Source organism: Cariama cristata, unplaced genomic scaffold (assembly GCF_000690535.1).
Source record: "Cariama cristata isolate BGI_N322 unplaced genomic scaffold, ASM69053v1 scaffold39514, whole genome shotgun sequence".
Taxonomy (NCBI): domain Eukaryota; kingdom Metazoa; phylum Chordata; class Aves; order Cariamiformes; family Cariamidae; genus Cariama; species Cariama cristata.
This window is the reverse complement of record NW_009615388.1, coordinates 663-19,756: the sequence shown is the minus strand read 5'-3', so window position 1 is coordinate 19,756 and position 19,094 is coordinate 663. Positions and strand designations below refer to the sequence as shown.

The 19,094-nt window shown below is 36.2% G+C and overlaps 1 protein-coding gene across 1 annotated transcript in view; it reads left to right on the top strand.

Annotated features, from left to right (window-relative positions):
• Positions 1 to 19,045, top strand: part of LOC104161365 (S phase cyclin A-associated protein in the endoplasmic reticulum-like) — a gene marked incomplete at its 5' end in the record, with an annotated part of 34,251 nt that extends 15,206 nt beyond the window's left edge. The window contains 3 exons of the mRNA XM_009699772.1: positions 14,822 to 15,013; positions 17,716 to 17,767; positions 18,951 to 19,045. Of these exons, the coding sequence (XP_009698074.1) occupies positions 14,822 to 15,013; positions 17,716 to 17,767; positions 18,951 to 19,045 (339 nt within the window). The remainder of the gene's footprint in view (positions 1 to 14,821; positions 15,014 to 17,715; positions 17,768 to 18,950) is intronic.
• Positions 19,046 to 19,094: the final 49 nt, after the last annotated feature.

Here is a 19,094-nt window from a genome sequence, read left to right as displayed (position 1 = left end):
GCAAGCCGCTGGTTAGGGTGCCTGCCGGCAGGCAGTCAAGAGACTAAGTATCTGCGAAATGCGTTTGTCTGTGAGCATGCTTCCTGGCTGGTGATTTTGCAGTGTCTTGGAGTCTTCAGCATGTGTGCTTGGGGTAGAGGTCATGTGCCATCACTAATCTGTCCCCAGACTGAGTTAATTTTCAAGATTAGGAGGTAGCTTCTGCAGCTCTGAGAGTCAAGTTTAGGTCTTTAGTTAAACAAGCGCGGTATGTTAGTACTTTTCATACACTAAAAGCAGTCTTTTATGGTGGTTTGCTTTGGTGGTGCTATCTCAAGAGGCGTCATGACGTGCTTAACTTTTTATGTAATTTCTAATATTCCTAATTAATAACTTTTAAACTGAGGAAGTGGCATTTTGGTTTAATTTTTTTTGTTTAAAAAAACGTTTTGAAAAACTGAAGCATTCCTCACTTGAGTACTTGAAAAATGTGGGGAAGGTTTGGGTTTTTTTAGTAAAAGGAAGTATTTTTCCTTCTAGGCAAAGCAGTACGACTTGCTTATGGTCATTATTTTCAGGTACTGTTAATGCTGTGACTTCCAATAAAGATACGATGCCTTTCATGAAGAGAGAAGTGCTTTCTCTTCATTCAGTTATGGTTTAATTTTGTATTCTGTTATGAGCTTTCAATTTTTTCTTTCATTGTTGATTATCTGCAGAGTCCTACTAAAAATAAAAAATTGCTCTCACAGTGAAAGCTTTCAAATAGTAGGCTTGAACTCCTGCAAAGAACAGCATAATAAAAATAGATACACCAAACTTGAGCTATGAAAACAAATTTCCATAGAGCCTGATAGCTTTTTTTTTTATTTAGCATTTGAACAAACTTTAAAGAAGTCAACAACTGACATATTTCAAAGCAGATTTACATTATTCTTGCAGTCAAATGTACATTTGTTTTGAAATGTTTGTAGTTTAAATAAGTCTTTTCCTCTCTAAATTTGTATTCCTTATTACCAACCTTTGTATGTTTTCATTCCTTTCAACTCTCAAAAAAAGAACAAATAGTTGTGTGGAGTTTTTGGTGTGCCTTTTGCGATTCCTTTGTCTAAGGACAACAGATAAATATCCAAAACTACGTACTAGAATAAAGAAAAAAAGGTATTAATTATTAAAAAACCCCTGTGGTTTCCCAGTTTGGAGAATAAATTTCTAAAAAGGAAATTTTACAGCCTGTCAGCCTCAACATTGACCTTCTGTAGTAGTACTGTGATTTAAGTAAGTGAATTATTACCACTATGCAGTCAAAATAATAAAAGGGCAATTTCCTAAATATTTCACATTCACAGAAGAAAATCTTCCAAGAGCATCATATGCCAATCATTTAATGTAATATAGGTTTGCCTGGTTTTATTACACTATCTGTAAAAGTCTTTATATTTAGTTGAGTGGCAAATTAAAAAGGAAAGTTCTTTTCTCTCATATAGCTTCGAGATTCATATTTCACTGCAGTTTCCAGGAGCCCCAAATAAGAGGGGGGCCTCACGGTGGGTCCTACACACACGCAGAGACAGTGGCTGTGGTCCCAGTTAGCGTTTTCACCATGGTTGGCTTTTGGTCCATGTCCAAGTGATTCTGTCAAGGAGCGATGAGGACAATGGATTTCAAAGGAATGCATTCCGAAGTGTTTTGATAGTGCTTGCTCTGTTTATTTTAAAAAGACTATGATTTTGCTGACTTTGGCCACATATAATACATGAGTAATATTCCTTTCCTTTTTTCATATTTTGTTTTAACATTCATAAAGGGCATTTTTGATTTTTCAGGGCAGCTGCCGTCACTGAAGAAATAAATCAGTTATGAAACTGAAAATTTCAAAAAGCAAAGTGTTTCTTTAATATTTTAAATGCTTAAACATCACTAGTCAAGCCTAAACTGCGCTGTCTGTTTTGTATCGGCACGTGAACTTTTGTTTACTGCAGAGTTGGACAGCCTGCATTTCACGAGACGGGATGCTGTAATCATGCCGCAGCGGAGCTCGGCTTTATTAGGCATCTGCTTTGCATGAAGTACGATCAAGGAAACGGATTCTCTTTTTTTGGCCACCATTTAATCTACTAACATACGAAAACAGGTCCCGTGATACTAAGGATAGACATGTAAAACTAAACTGCGTAATAAAAGTAATGTCCAATCTTTCAATAAGCCAACCATACTATATCAGACTATAGAATTACAGTTTCTAATTAAAATGTTCTTGTTAATTAAAAATATCCTTCTATTTCATTACATTTTTATTCCCTTTCATTGTTTGATTTAATTATTATAATGAATATAATTAGCATGTGCTGTCAACTCACTTCATTTGCATATTATATTGGATAATTGAATGTGGTCCTGTAATTAAATTAACATGAATGACAGACGATTTGGCTTCTTTCACATTGCCGTATTGGGAATAAAAATCTTTCCATATTCATTGCAGTTAGTGAATATTTTTCATATGAAAAGTCATCACAAAGCATATCCTCAGACTTAGGATCTTGCCTGACAGGTTCCAAAAGAAGTTGCATTGTTCATTTGTAGTGCTGTGCATTTATCTAAATAAAAATAGTTTTTGTTCTTCCGGTCTTTGACACACACTGTATTTACAGTGCTCTAGAAGAATCTCACTAAGTTTTGGGACTTGTAGGATATAGAACTGTAATGCTTCTAAATTGTCAAATTAAAACACATTATTACTAGATTGCAAAACAAAATCTCTGTGAAAGAGCTAGGGAAAGGTGTATGCAGGTTTTAGAAACTTAATTATAAAATTAGGGTTTGTAGGTAGAAGTAAAAGCTTTTGTCTTAGAATAACCAATGTAATTGGAAAAATTTGGATACACAAACCGTGTCCTTGAAAAAGTGATTTCATCCCCAGAAGTTTGTCTTCCAGTTGCATAAGTCTAGCTAACTTATTTCTCTGTCATTACAAACATTTTATCCCTAGACACTTTTGTCCATAAGAACAGTACGTTATTCTTATTGTAAACTTATAAATAATTGAAATGTTAATATCTAATAATCCATATGTTGAAAATAGAAGCACATGGAATTAGATTTAATAGTATCATTCACTTACTAGAATTTTATCCCTGCTATATAGATGTGGAAAATGTATCACAAAACATGTTTCAGGCATACCAGCTAGCTCCAGTTAAAGGAATAAGGAACAGTAAGATTACAGGATATTTTGGGAGAGGAATTTCTACTGTCTTAAAAATATAAAAGTCACACAGCAGTATCACAGCTATAAATATGATGTTCAAAGAAATTAAAATATTGTGTAGTAGGCACAGTTCTGAAAGGATCATGAAATTTGACTCATTCCCAGCACAAGAAAGCATGGTAGATAGTCCCCAAGAAAGGCTTAGTCCTGAGATTGTCTTTTCCCTTTTTTGTTAAATGATTGGCTTGTTATATTTTCTTGCTTTTTAGCATTTTTTTCATGTGGCAAGTCTGTCTTCTGTTATAAAATAGCAGTACACATCCCACAGTAAGTGTATATCACATGTATATATGTATATGACAAATATCCTGCCTATGGTTTTACAAGTACTGCTAAGTTGTAAGGGACACTTACAAAGTGACTTTAGATTAAAAGTTACCTTCTGTAGGAAAATTATTTTGTGCTTTTGACAGTATTAGTGCATATTGAGTTTCAGTATGTGGCCGGTTTCCTCTAGTGTTGGCGTGAAGAAAGAAAAATACTTTTAAAATGGAAAAATTGTGAAAATCAGAAGTTGACAGGCAAACTTGGAAGAATGGTTATAAAAATACTATGTAGAGTTTCCATATGGATTGTTTACTAGAGGCCATCATTAAACTTCCATTATTTATGTTGCTTTTGGGACTATAGAGTGACTGGAACAATTTTGATGTGGTAGGTGGAGTTTTTGAAAATACAACACAAGAGTAAAGATACAGGAATTGGTAGTTACCGTATAGTTAATGTCCATATTTGTTAAGTAAATAGTATCTGAAATGACTTAATTCTAATTTTTTGTTAGTTTCTTTTCAGAGGAGGGATTTTTAGGAGTATGGATTTTATGTTGAGGCTGTGGGTTTAGTTCTTTAAAACTTTCAAAAAAAAAAACAAACCAACTTTTTAAAGCTTTATAGGTTTAAACAAAAAGTATGCCTGGTAAATTTTGTGGAATAGCTGATTTTGGCAAGTGAGTGATTTATGTGAAGTTGTCTTGACTACCATTTAGGAGCACTTCAGCTTGTGAACAAAAAATCCCCTAAGGATTAAATTCACCAAGTTAAAATGGAATAAATTAAAACACATCTGTAATGTATGCTTTTTCTCTATCAGCCTTACATATTCAGACCACATAAATTCACTTAAGTGAACCAATGCCCTTACAAAAGGTGGCATTCCTATCTAGGCAGTCTGTGAAAAGTGGGGATGCCTCTTAGGTAATTTGTCAGACACCTTTATTGTTACTTGAGCTTACTGGTGCACTTTTTCTTTTTTAGGAACGATCTGTGACAAAGCAAATAAAATACAGCAAAAGCACGTGGGACTGCATATTTCATGCATAACATCTTAATTGTATTTCTAACATTCCAAAATGCATCCCATTCCCATAATTTTTTTTTTTTTTTTTGAGAGAGAGAGTGTGGGGAAGGTAATTTAATATGAAATCAAGTGTATTTAGTTTCAGTTTGTGATGGCTGGCTGATTCCTGTAGGAGGGGAAGAGATAGTGTATAGGAATTAATATGAGAAATGAATGCACTTGGATATATCTTACTGTCTTAAACTGTAAACGCAAAAGAATAAAATTCATTCCCAATGTCATAAAAGCCAGTACTTTCAACACCTTAAAATATAGTCTGTAACTAAAGCTTAGAGATGAAGAGAGAGAGCAGTCAGCTAATGCCACCTCCACAGAGCGACGTTCTAATCTTATTCCTGGGTCAGGAATAAAAAGAGTTTGGTGATCTCAGCTTAATCCCCAGTGGACCTGTGTCCACATTGAAAAAACACCATGGAGTTTGGCATAATCCTGCTTAATAAGCAGTTTCTTCTCAGCTGAGACCTGGGCCTGGAACTTTATGGGTTTGGCCGGTGGAGATGGGTTGGCGGAGATGGTCGCAGAACGTTGCACAATGCCTGCCTTCGCTCTGCCTTGTTCCCACTCAGCCTGTTGGTCTCTCCTTTTCATGAGAATTAAATTTCACACAGAAATTTAAAACAAAGTCTAAAGCCTGCAAATATTTAATCAGGCCTTGTGAGCTATTGTCTGTCTTGCCTCATGTGTGAGGGAACTCCCTGTACTTCTGCCATAAACTATAAGTTTTCCAAGTCTCTGCAGACCCACAGTGACTGTCCCCAACATCGCTGGCCCCATGCAGAGAGGACGCCAGCCTGCTCTGTGTTCGCAGCTTTGGGCTCAGGCAGTTGACAGTTGTTCCGAGCACTTGGATGCTGCTCTAAGGGTGGGAGCCTGCAAGAGGCCCAAAGAAGTCTCCCAAACCCATTCCATCCTGTTCAGCTCAAGTAACACTTGATTGAAGCGATACTGAAACATAAAGAAAAAACAAAATACATTAAATCTTGCGAAGTGAGTACTATGGAAATTTTTGCTTGTCGTCTTCTCCCCTTAGTAATGGGTAAATTGTAGCACATTTTTCATGGTGGAAAAGTACATTTTCTTGTTCTCTGAAGCTTTTCTTCAGCCAGCTCTGTCGTGTGTGCAATGGCTTAGTGCTTCACAGTCTTTTTAGCTGATGATCAGATATTTTCACAAACCCTTTACATTTATTGTGGAAGCCAGAAGACAAAATGTACTAGTAATAAAAATTCTAAGACTGTATAGCTTACTTGCAGGTAGGATTTTGGAGAGTGACAGAAAATGCTTGATTTTGAAGAGAGAAAATGCTCTGAGACACACAAAAAGATTTTATGTGTTTCAGACAGTAATATTTCAATTATTCACACCTTCAGGGGATTTTGACCCAAACTAGCTATGTTTTCAACGATGATGGCAGAAACCTCTGCTAATAGTATGTTTGAACTTCTGTTGACTAAGGTCCTGTTTCTTCTCTAGCCTTTAAATCAAGAATTCTTCATTCAGATGAATTGAGTTTCATTTGTATAAATAAGTAGAGAATCACACCCAAAGAAGCAGCTTTAAATTTACAAGTGGTACATCATCAAAGTTGAAGATGTTATCTAAGTGTGAAGATGATTCTTCAAGAATAGTGCAGGGCTAAAAGGGCTAATTCTAATCATTTCAGTGTTCAGAATAATATCTAAGGATTTGAGACATGGCATGATGTTTTTTGTATTTCAGCTTACAGAATACATGTATTTCTCAATACATTTGATGTATAATAATACTCTCTTCTGATTAACAATTATAAGGCCAACACTTAAATATATAAATCTCCTGTTACGTTATTTCGGAAACTGTGAAGCCTACCATTTTCTAGAAAGCAATGATAACCCTTCAATTTACAAGGTACTGAAGTACATGATTAACATAAAGCATGAAAGCAACCTCACATGTTTAAATGCTTATTTTTATGTTAATATATTAAATGCTAAAATGCTGTCATTTTTAACGTTAGGCTTTTCCTTAATACCTCTTCTAGTTCAGGCTTTAGGTTATTATTTTATCCTGTAGCCTGGGCATGTGTTACATTCACAAATAGCCTCAATGCCTATTAGAATTGTTCCCATTTTCCTTTCATCACATTGTAATGGAGCTTATCTTTTACAATATCTGTTTAATATTATTTATTTATTGCTGAATTTAATAGAGATATACTTCATTTGTTATCTTATAACTAACGTGACTTGTTCGTTGTCATTTTGGGTGACACTTTTTCAAGAACTTTGTATAAAGAACTTCTTTGTCTAAATTTTCCACTGGCATCACTTTTGATAAACATTTTTACATCTTTACTGCATCACTGTGCTTGTATTTGCCATTGTCCTATCCTAAATGCTCAAATGGCTTAGGATCATTACACAAAAACTGCTCAGATGATTTTTTTTTTCTTTGTTATGTATGCACAGAGCACCACTGAATCTGTGTGCGTAAACCACAGAGCTAGCTCTAAAAGGACAATACTCATAATGCGGTTTATAGGAAGACTAATGTTATTTCTGAACTCTGTTATCTTCTCTCTGAAAGCTCACATACGATGTTAAGAAAATAAACACTGGAATTTTTCAAATAGACAAAATTCTTACTTTTAAATTTGAATGTAGCATTCTGGAACGTTGTTTTTGCATGGAAATGGTGCTCTGATTCCTGATAAATGTTAGGAGGAATTTAGAACATTCTTTGCCGAGAGCCTTGCCAATAGCGGAGTTTGCAAAATGGAAAGAAAAGAGCTTGACCTTAAAACAGAAGAGGAGCCTAAGTGGTGACATATTCTGCTGATTAAATACTAGCAGTATGAGATCTGTTTATATAGAAGTAAAGAAATAATGCAGATCTAACTTTGAAGAGAAACTCTGGACTACTAATATAAAGACTTACTTCTTTTACAAAGTTATAAATAACCTGACATCAAACAAAAAGATTTAACTGTTTGATGGAATACTGTAGTTACAGAGATTAGATGCACAGTTCCTGTTCAATAAAGTTATTAGTTGTTTGTACAAATTAGAATTGGCATTTATATAAATGATAAAAAAATAGAAAAGAAACATCAATAGTTCCCATACCAACAGTACAATTTTAAGATCCAAATGTTTATAATGGCCATGTTCAAGTTTGGAACCGTAGGTCATACGAGATGGTACAAAAGGCAAGGAGTGCCCCTTAGAGAACCATTAGCTTTTTAGTCTGAGTTGTTCTAAGAAAATTGCATCTGAACATGAAATAAATTTTAGCAGAAGAGCACGGTCAAGTAGAAGAGTGCATTTTAATGCTTCATTTCATAAAAATAAAAGCAAATTCTGTTGAGAAGGATGTTCTTCTAGAAAGTTAATTCAGCTGATAGTGATAATCACTGTATTTGTTTCTAAGTATCTATGGAATATACCATTTCGTTAGCAGTTTTTTCTCTCCAAGAGCTGAGGAAGGTTTCACTTCAGGAAGTTTTAACCTTTACAAAGTTATAATTCAGCTCTGTTTTCCTGTATCCACTTCACATTAGTCTAATTTTGTCTCACTTTTCATTTAATAAAAGAGCTACAACTTCTAATAATACTTGGTCAAAATTACTAAAAAACACCAGCCTGAATACTAAGAACACAACATTGTCGTGCAGAGTTAGTCACACGAGAGTGGTGTGCTTGGGTGACTGGTAAGGTTTTGTTCAAATCTTGACATCTGGGGTTTTTGTGGCTACAGATTTCAGTTCTCTCCTTCGCAATCTTTCTCCTTTCTCTGCTATCTTAAAGCAGCAAGAAGCAATTTTTCCTTTCTTCTGGGGATGAAAGAAACTCATAGGCTACAGAAAGCACCCATAAGTCACATTATCTTCCTGCCGCAGTGTTGCCAAGCAAGTATCCCTCTGCTGCTGGAGAGACCTGGCAGCATATGTACAGCTTCTGGTGCTCAGGCAGCAGCTAAGAGTTGCTGGACATTGTCTCTGTCTTCTTAGTTGGACACCCCCCTACCCCTGCAGGTCTAATTTATGATGTCTGTGCCCTAGCAGTGCCATTGATGCCAGCAATGCTTTTGCTCCCAAAATTTCTGCTTTTTTATGTTGGGCATTTTAACAGCATAAACCATGGCGTAATGTTAAGATATAGCAAAATTAATAGAAAGAATAAGCAAACAATATGATCAAGTTAACATCTTAAGACACTAATTTTTTTAATCTTCTGATATTTTTGTGTCATTGATTTCTGGAAGGCAATGTGCGCTGGCAGGCAGAGTAACCAAGTGGCTACTAGGAGGGATGCGGGAAAGTATCCAGGCTGCAGCAAGCTTTTCTGTAATTTGTCATGTGGAAAGCACACCTGTACACCTTTGTGTACAAAAGTGTTACTGGTGACTTCAGTGAAGTGTCAGCTTAACTAAAAAGAAGCTTTTGCAAAATCATTGCCACAATGACAATGGGAAATTTCTGATAAGGGAAATGTGTGATAAAGGAAATCATGGGACAAGGTAACAGTATGAAAACGAGAACTCAAATAAGTTACAGGATCTGCTATGAAAAGTACCCACGTACAGTGTTTCTATTGGGCAACACTTAAATCATGTCTTCCAGTTATGTTTGTGAAAAGCCCTCCGCAAGTCTCCCAAAAATGAAACAAAAATGATGGAAGTGTACATCCATGTTCCTGAGTTAGCCTGGGCCTGAGGGCTCTCGTGTATACCCCGTAGGTCTCCCAGGGCCAGCACCGGCTGCGTCTCTCAGCCCTGGACCTAAATGACTCCAGAACAATGGGTTATCGTTGGCAGTGCTGCAAGCCGCGCCGAAATGGATGTGAATGTCACATAGCAAATGTACCATCTTGTTTAGCGACTTCCTTTGATAGCTAGGAAAGCTGCTTTGACCAATTAAAAATATACCCTGTTGCGGGCTTAGGCTTGGACTTGATAACCTGACCACTGTCTATTTGGAGGAAGAGAAGAGCTTCTTGCCAGGCTTAAACCACCTCATTTTTAACCTGGAATACTGTAATGAGATTTTTTTTTTTTAAATTATTATTTTGTGTTGGGGGGTGGGAAAGCAACCTTTGATGAAATAATTGGATAGAATGGTAAATATTATCATCATTTCAGACACATGATGAATGTCTTGTAGCTTTCTAAATGTACGGATAATCTTCAGTAAGTGGTAATAATTGATTCATAATATTATGATTCTTTGGACTAGAACAGTTTAGTTCATTTAGAACCTGGCTTTCTGAATCAGTTGAATACTCACTTCTCAGTTCTATTTTTTGCCTTTGCATAGACAAAAAGCTTGCTGCTGGCTTTCTGTTCTTCCTGACCAGAAAATTAATTAGCCTCTTTGAAAGATAATTCCAGTGTTTTTGTGGTATATGTGGACAGAAATAACTGACATGAATGATGTCTTTCTAGAGCTGCAGATGTCTAAGTGAAACAAGAAAATCTAAATCCGTTAGCAGAACTAGACTAAATATTGCTCTAAAAATCAGCACTTCCACTCTGCAGTAATGCTGGACTAATCTTGCGTAGTACACAAGGAGTGAAAAAGTTCTTGGTCTGACACTGAACCATTTTTTTTGTTACTTGTAATAAAATATCTGACCATATTTAACATACATGCATAGAACCATTGAAAACCAATCTGTGATCATAATCTTCTTTAAATCTCAGGAAGGTTGCAGGCAAAGTTTTAAATTCAAGTACTTTCTCATTTTAAAAATGCTTTACATATGTAAGGTGTGTGCAATTACAACTCAGAAACAGAAATTTAGATTGTCACCAAAAATGCTACTCTGTAGTTAAAAAAAAAGTATATCTTCACAAGGGAATGTCATTGCACTTCTAGTTCTTCAAAAATTAGTAGCATGCATCTATATTACATGTCTAATTAGGACATATGAATATATGAACGATATGAATATGAATTATCAGTTCACTTCAATTTGGCTAATACTTGTTCAATATTTTATATACAGTCATTCTTCAGCTTTCTGGCTGACATTTTAGTTTTGTCAATGAAAATCCTGTTTATTACTTACAAGATGCTTATAAACTCTGTCACCTGATTATGAAAATATAGTTTTGAAGACTAGAGGATTCTTATTTTCATTTTCTTGCAAAATTAACCATTGATTTGGTAAGATTTTACTTCTGATTTGATATGTAACTGCTGATACGTTCTGTATCATTGCTGCATCATTCAAAAGATCTGGATTCTATTAGTTATGAAGATTTTATTACCCTGCTTTGACAAAAATTCATACATATGCATTTAAAACTGTAGTTTTCACGCATGATGAAAGGAGTATAGAGAAAGATTAAGTGAAAGACAAATATACGCATATACAGTATGTAAACAGAATTAGGTGTTCAGCAAAACATCTTTCCCTTGCTAGTTCTCATGCGAAGGTTGCCACTGCGTATGCCACCAGTTATCTCCCTGCCATTGCAAGCAAGGAAGGGAGTCGCACTTTGCGATTCTCATTCCTGCAGGATCATCAGAAAGTTATTTTTGGGCCCTTGAAGCTTCACAGAAAAATTAAATGAGCTGCAACATTCCCTTTGCTACCCAGATGAAAATCGTACCCAAATTATTTGGGTCCGTATGGTTTATTGGCTCCCTAGCAAAGGCCTTCTGTCCTGGGAAGATCTCTTTTGCAAGGTGCCAGGAAGCAGCGGCAGGAGAGGAAAAGCTGCTGGAGCTGTCCTGGTGGGAATACAAGGAAGAACTGCAGAATCCAGGATGGAATACCCTTCCAGCAGTCACCTCAGGTCTGTAGCCAGACACCCTACCTAAGTGACAGGGGAAGCCTTATCTCCCAGCAAAATGATGAGTTCCCCTCACAACTTTATTACTGTTCCATACCACAAGGAGCTTTTAATTTTTTTGATTGATTGTCCTTTTTTAGTGCTCAAGTGCTGTGTGGCATATTGCTGGCTTTTGTCATTGTAGTCTGTTTTGAAAGACTGACTTTTATACCGCTTCAGACTTTCACAGCTAGAAGAATTGCAGCAGATGGCCAAGCAATATACTATATAGTGAATATTGGCCCAAGTAAACTTGAGGAAAAAATGGATTCCATCTAGAGACTTTAGAAGTCATGAATGATGCTTTCCTAAGTGATACACTTCAGAAATACCAATACAGTGGATCAGGGTGGTTATTGCACTTGCGAGTGCAGAGTGCACTTTCCAAAGAGTCACACGGGAGCCTGGATTGCCTGGTAGGGCAGCAGAGAGTGCCTGACCCTCTGGCTGTTGGAGATGAAGCAAATTAGCGGGACCTGCAGAAGGCTATAAACTGGTAGGAGTGACAGAAGATAACTGATAGGCAACCTTGAAAGGTGTTGCTCAGTAAAAAGTTCCCACAGGTCATCACATGAGTCATTAATTCACCACGAAATAGCATTTCAGAAACATATTTGCTGTGTCTCTTGTGCATAGTTTGGGTCGTCAGAGAGTTATTCTAAGGTTTACTGTGTTGGGCCAAAAATAAGCTAAGCTAAGCAGGTGCATGTTCTTTGGAATTTATTTAAGCTAAGCACAGGCAAAACCAATAAAGTTGTATGAATATCTATAAATTTTGAGAGTAAGCAAAATCTTTTAATGAAATACAGAAAACATTAATGTGAGTTGCCTGCTCTGAATTAAAAAAAAAAATAAATTTTAGCTTGTGCTAATTTGGTAAGTCTCAATTCAGAAAAAGAAAACTGCAAGCAAATATTAATGGAACCTAGGCACATATCTGAAGTTAAGCAGGTGCTTAAATGCTTGGCTGTACAGAAATGTGGTGATTTAATTAGGATCTTGTTACATTTGACAGGCATATCTGACTTTCAGGCTAGAGAGAGAGCAAGAAGAAAAACTAATTCTAGGTAAACGTGTCTGGATTCTAGTATGTGGCAGGAGGAAAAGCAAGCTTTCTGCACTGGATTTCAGTAAGGAGTTTGTATCTTGTATTAGAGCATTCTGTAAAATGAGTATTCCAGGCCTGCAAAACTCCCTGGGATCATTAAGCCGACTGGCTGTTTAAAAGAAGAAGAAAAAAAAAAGAATCAAGAGAAGTGTTTTTCCACCATAAAGAAGTCATAGGCAAGGATTTCATTTGTTTTCTTTGTTGCTCATCTGCTAAGTCAAGTGCTAGACTTCACTTTCTCCACCAGTTGACAGTGAAACAAAGAATATGTGCTCTGCTAGAGGTTTATTTGTTTGGCTTTTTTTCCAGTAAGAGATGACTCATGATTTATTTTTTTTTCAGAGTACATAATATAGTGTATCAGGTTTAGTAGCTGCTATTAGTACAATGAGCTGAAATCATTAAATTGATTCCACATGTGATAAATTCCAGATTAAAACAATCTCCAGCCCTTGTATATACCTTCCTATCTTTAATGTTGATAACATCATAGTAGTAAAAATGTTGAAAAGAAAAAGATAATAAAATAATAATTCCATGGAATCTATTTGGGTATCTGTATTGTTAGTTCGGCAAGAGTTTGCTAATTATCCATAGCATTTTTAGAACAGGTAAAGGAAGTGAAGTGTGAAATGAAAAATGAAGAGTCCCAAACACTTCTTTCCCTCTGCCTGTTCATCAAGTGTCCAATGGCCATTAAAAAGAAATCAAGAGTTCTGTTGTTCTGTCCTGGATCAGAAATACCAATTGTAGTTATTTTAGTACAGTTACGATTGATTTTAAGTACTTTTCTGATTGTAGAATTTACCACAGAAAAACATAGATTTATATAGTAACCACTCTGGTTAATCTAAAATTCGAACAGTAATCACAAACTTGAAAGGCACCCTCTTGCTTACAGGGTGGTAGCTGATAGTTCAGTTTAGATCATCCAAATGCTTCAGTGATACATTCCTCAAAACAGCGTCTGAATGTATGCTTAATTGTCACATATTTGGCTGTCTTTTAAAAATTCCTCCTGTCTTTAAGGGCATTAAGATCTTTCTACCAGTATTTTGAAAGGTTTTCAATGCCTTTTTGGCTGGTGAACTGAAAAAAAAATGCAAACGATTACTTTGTTGATCTTGTTTTTAAACTGAACTGCATTATCAACTGAGAGTGTGCTCTGAAGGTATTGTTAAAAGTGCTTTGAAAACTTGTAAATCCCCGTAATTTATGTTCATGTGGTCTCAACTGCTTCTTTCTGTCCTTCTGGTTTTAATTTGAATGCAGTCTTGTCTGGGTGTGTACCTGTAAAATTGTGTTTTTCCAAGTACAATTTACAGTCATGACCCTAAGTTTTACAGTGTTCTAACCTTATAGGAGCTTCATCCTATGCCGAAAAGCCAACTTTGGGTCAAACGGCTCTTTCATATTATAATTGTCTAATCAAGGTTACTTGGAACAGATCCGATTTTGGCATTTTTTAGTTTATCACAAAGACTTTATAAGAGTATCACGTAAATTGGAAAGGTTCCTTTGCAGGAGACCAGTAATAGCATTGCCTTATTTCTTCAGATGTACACAGTTGTAAACTTAGCCTGCTTCATGACAACAGTCCCATTTATCTAAACAATTCTCCTTTTAGAGTCAATGGCACTGATAGAAACCGAGATAAGAAATACAGATGGGAGGATCTTTCTGAGTCTCTACTTACTGAAACTCCTTGCTGTGCAGCTTACAATCACCTTTTCTTTTTGGTGCCTGAGAATGCGTGGCAGACATCTGCCATGAAACAGAGTCCTCTCTAATTGCCAGAGAGCACTCTAGTAAAGGATGATCGAGCTTCGGGAGGGTTTTTACAGTCCTGGTGATCTCTTTCTTGATTTTTTTTTTAACCTCCAAAAGATACGCTTACTGTGTTTAAATGGCAGGGATTGGGGTTTTTTATTTCATAGCTCTAACTTACAATAGTCTCTTCGCTATAATTCTTTGTCTTTTGAATGAAGGTATTAAATTATCTATTTTATTGTAATCTGCAGATTAATCCCCTTCTCATTTACTTACTGTCTTTTTGAGTGATACAGGAAAAAGAAGTTTCACAGCCTTATATCCTTTGTGTTCCTCTGTAATAAAAATACTTGCATGCTAAAACAGGAGTTATTTGGACTAAATGTTATAAGCTTTATTTGTACTATTTACTCCTCAGCCACGCTCATTTTTTTAGCATGACTTCAACACCCTTGGTGGTTAACAGGAAGGGAAGAAGAGATAGATCACGTGTTTTAATTTTGTTATGTTTGTATTTTCAGATCATTGTACAATCTGGCCGTCACCCCACAGTGCTGCAAAAATTATGCCAGTTGCCTTTCCAGTATTTCAGTGATCCTCGTTTAATCAAAGTGCTCTTCCCTTCGCTAATAGCTGCTTGTTACAATAACCCTCAGAACAAGATCATCCTGGAGCAGGAGATGAGTTGCGTTTTACTCGCCACGTTCATTCAGGTAGCTATTCCAGTAACATAACAGCAGCGTGCAGGATAACTGCAACAGTTTTTCTTGCCTTTGCTGTGTGTATGAAAATCATTTGACTTAAGTAAAACAAGTAAACAGCATTGAAGTACTCTAGGATTCTCTGCAGCTCTTTTCAAACCACAGATTATGCCTGTACTTGAGGCATCTTAAAACACTAAAAGGTTGCTGAGTAGTTCAGGTTCTCGCTATCACATGCAGAATCATGTTTTCATTAAAGTTACTGAACGTGCTAGGAAGATGTAGATCTACTATTACAAGACAATTCTTAAAATACTTTTTTTTTAAAAAACTATTGCACATATAGCATATCTGAAATCAGTATATTAATGTGTTTACATACAAATGTACAGTTGTATACTGCGTACAATAGATTTACAGAGAGAAATTAACAGAAGTGTGTACATTTTATGCAGAAAATACACAGAACATATGTTACCAGTCTAATCTTGCAATCTTTGTTTTTGACAGTAAGCCACTGAGGTCATTACGAATACTGTTTTGAATAGGATTTACAGCATTTTTGTTCCCTTTGTCTAAATTTATATGCTGTGCTTTATGTATCAGATTTTATGCATGCCTCGTTTTCCATACATTTTATTGACTGTTTCCAATGAATAAATGCAGTTTTCATAAACAGTCTACTATTAAAAAATAATATGCTTTTAGGAGTCTTGTAACTCTGTATCAGTCACCTGAAAGTTACTGTTGTTGATAGAGAAATGTTAGTCAAACTCTTTTTCCTAATGCTTTATAGCTAGTCCAAGGGCAGGCTACATGGATTTGGGAGAGAAGGCACAAGAACTAAATATTTACCAAAAGCCTCTGCATAACATCAAACTTCTGAGTGCAACTACTTTTTATCCTTTTAATACTAAAATAATTGCATAGCAGTTTTAAAAAAAAAAGTTTGGAACTTAGTATTAAAAAAGTTTGCCATACAGTGATGAACTTCTGGTTAAATACAAAGCTATAATTCATCTTTGGCTTTCTTATAGTGAAACTACAAATTTCAATGTAGAAGTTGCAGTGGCAAAAAATAATTTAAGTATTACGAGTAAATGCAGCAAGTTTAGTGTTTTTTCAGCCAGAAATCATGGCTGTGGAGAGTGGAGGAGAGTGTTCCCTATATGAATAATTAAGGTTATTTACCTTGATTTCTGTGCTATAAGAGAGAGAATGGCATTTAAATCCCCAGTAGCTACAGCAAAGTGTAAGTATATTTACAAGAGTCAGCATTATTACTTTGATTTCTAATTAGAGGTATATCTCAGATGCCAAGTCCACATACTATTCTTGCAGGCTTTTAAAAAATATGTTATATTAAAATATGGAAGATCCTTGTGTACTGTAAAGTGTTATGTCTTTGCTAACTTCACTGATACTTTAGTATTTTAGCCATTTTAAAATCTAATCCCAAATGTTGCACATGTGCGCACACACACACACACACACACACACAGAACAATTCTGAAAGGAACCAAGGAATGCTGATGCCCGCACATGCAGAAAAGACTTGCCTTTCTACTTTTATTTCAACTCACTGCTGTTTGTGAAGCAAATCTCTCATTTGGTTCGGTGGAAGGTTTGGGAAAGACTGTAAAATGTTTCCCAGTGACTAGAAAATGAGATTCTTCCTGTGCCAGGGAATGCAAAAAGAAGTCCCATTTATGTAAAAGTTTGGTGGTGTGTACAAATATAACACTTAAATACAGTGTGTTAAATGTGTGCAGCGTAAATCAAAGGAAAATGATTGCTGGATTTTACAACGACCTACATTATACTCCCTACCAACAGATTTATTTCCATCATCTGATGTTTGCATCATCCTTTTTATTTTTGTTACCTCTGTTTTCAGATGTGCTGAAATAATTAAAAAAAAACATTTACGAGTATCCATGATTTGCTAAATTCTGTCTCTTATGTTAAATAATACCATCTCTGGTCAGTGAATACTGGAACAAATGATAGGATCCTAAAAGCCCTCTCTGTACTGGGGCAGCTGACTGGCATAATCCTACGTTGTTCTGAGTGAAGTCAGTGTCCTTGCTGACTCCGGAGGATGCAGCATCCTGTCCGATAGCAGCAGGGATCACCTATCGCGCTGGGCACTTCAATGCACTGCACCTCAGCTGGTTACACAGCTGGCTGCTGCGTTGGCCAGAGTTAATCACCTCTGCGGAAGAACTTCACTTACTCTCAGGAGATCCGGACCTGAGGCTCCTGAGTCACTGGGAAGCATGGCTAATGAAATTGGGATAATTCAAGAATTTTGTAAGAGTGTATTTGGAGTCAGGAGCATAAATCTAAACCACCATTTGTTTTAAAGAAACACAGCTATAGTAAATGTTCTCTTAAATTAAAAGCCATGATAATAACTATTTCCTAAGAAGATATTAAAACCTTGGGTTTTTTCTGTTGTGTATTAAAAGTATATTATTTTCAAAAAAGGTGTAAATAAAGGTATAAAAATCCACTATATATTATAGAATTTAAGTGCTGGCAGTATTCTGTTATGACATGTAGCAAACAAGCCGGAGTTTGTTAATTTACAGATTTCATAAAGGATTAGTATTTTGAATGACCGTGAAGACTTAAAAACATTGTTTTAATTCCTCAGATACAAGACCTGAAAACCTGATGCCATTTGTTTTGTTTTTTTTTTTCCTCCATAGGATTTTGCACAGAGTTCAGGCCAAATGGATAATCAGTTATCTCAGCAGAGGGGTACGTCTCCAATGAAATGTAACAGAGTAGCAATTGGGTAACAAAACATGTAGATTTTATATTTTACTGTGATTTAATTTTTTTGAATCTGCATCATGATGAAAGAAATACAGTAAATTGCAACGTGATTTTACAGTTTGGGGGGAGGCTCCCCAGCTTACATTCTGATTTAAACATACATGTCTTCCAGTCTGCTGCTCATCGTATCAGAAATTCAGACTGTTAATCTTTGTTAAATGCTATGTGGTATCATGTCTTGAAATGTGATATTGTACATGCACATATTTAATTAGCTGTCACAAAGGCTACCTTCAAAAGTTTTAGGTTGCAGAAGCCACGCAACCATGCCAATACATCCGGGGAGCCAAAGATTAGTAAAATACTGTCCTGTAATTATCCTGTAAAGTTTCTCAGTTTGCAGAAGGGTTGCAATTTTTTTTTTTCCCCACATTTAGAAATGTGTGATTTCTAAACATTCCCCAATTGCAAAAAAGCTGACATAATAGTAGCATAAGCAGGATTATTTTTATCCATTATATCATTTGAACGTGAAGGATGATGTCCCCAGAAAACAAATGGGAACAATAATGCTGCTGGGAATAAAACCTGAAAGCACAAACTTCATTGTTGGGTGCTGCGCTGCAGCGTGCTGCTTGGAGGGTTGGACCCCACAAATCTGTGCACACAGGTGTAATCCTGTTCGCGACACCCGCAGTACTCACAGGAGTAAAAGCCGTGTTTGTAATCCTGCTGTGGGCTTTGGGGGAATTGGGGAGCAAAACTCCTCTGCAGCCCTTTGTGGAAAAAGAAGCTGCTAAGCAGAGAGAGCACTGTGGAGGCTGCCGAAGCTTGAATGAGGCTGAATTGGTCCCCAGTGGGTCCAAATACATAAAATGTGTGAAGATGTATAATGTTCCGATCTGTAAATCAGAGCGCCTGATCCAAAAGCTTAAAAATCTAAGCCTTTGCTCATCAGAGCCCTCTGCCCCCATTTCTAAAGCCAAACCTCGTTGTCCGGAGCTCCACAGAAGTGTTACCCTGTGATTTGAGAAGTTTTTGGTAGGAAGAGAGGAGTAAATGACTTAAAGTATCTTGAACTGGCTGTGCACTCATTATTCTTGTTTTATTGCCATCTTATCTTAAGAGGGAATAACTTGGTAATTTTATGTTCTGTCTTCAACAGAAAAATTTTTCAATTCTCAAGATTATCTTGAGCTGTCCAACAGATTCCCCCGCCAGTCCTGGGAAGAAGCTCGACAGTTCTTCTTGAAAAAATAAGTGTATTTGGTTTTAAAATCCCTAACATCATTACGCTGACCAGTTCCTG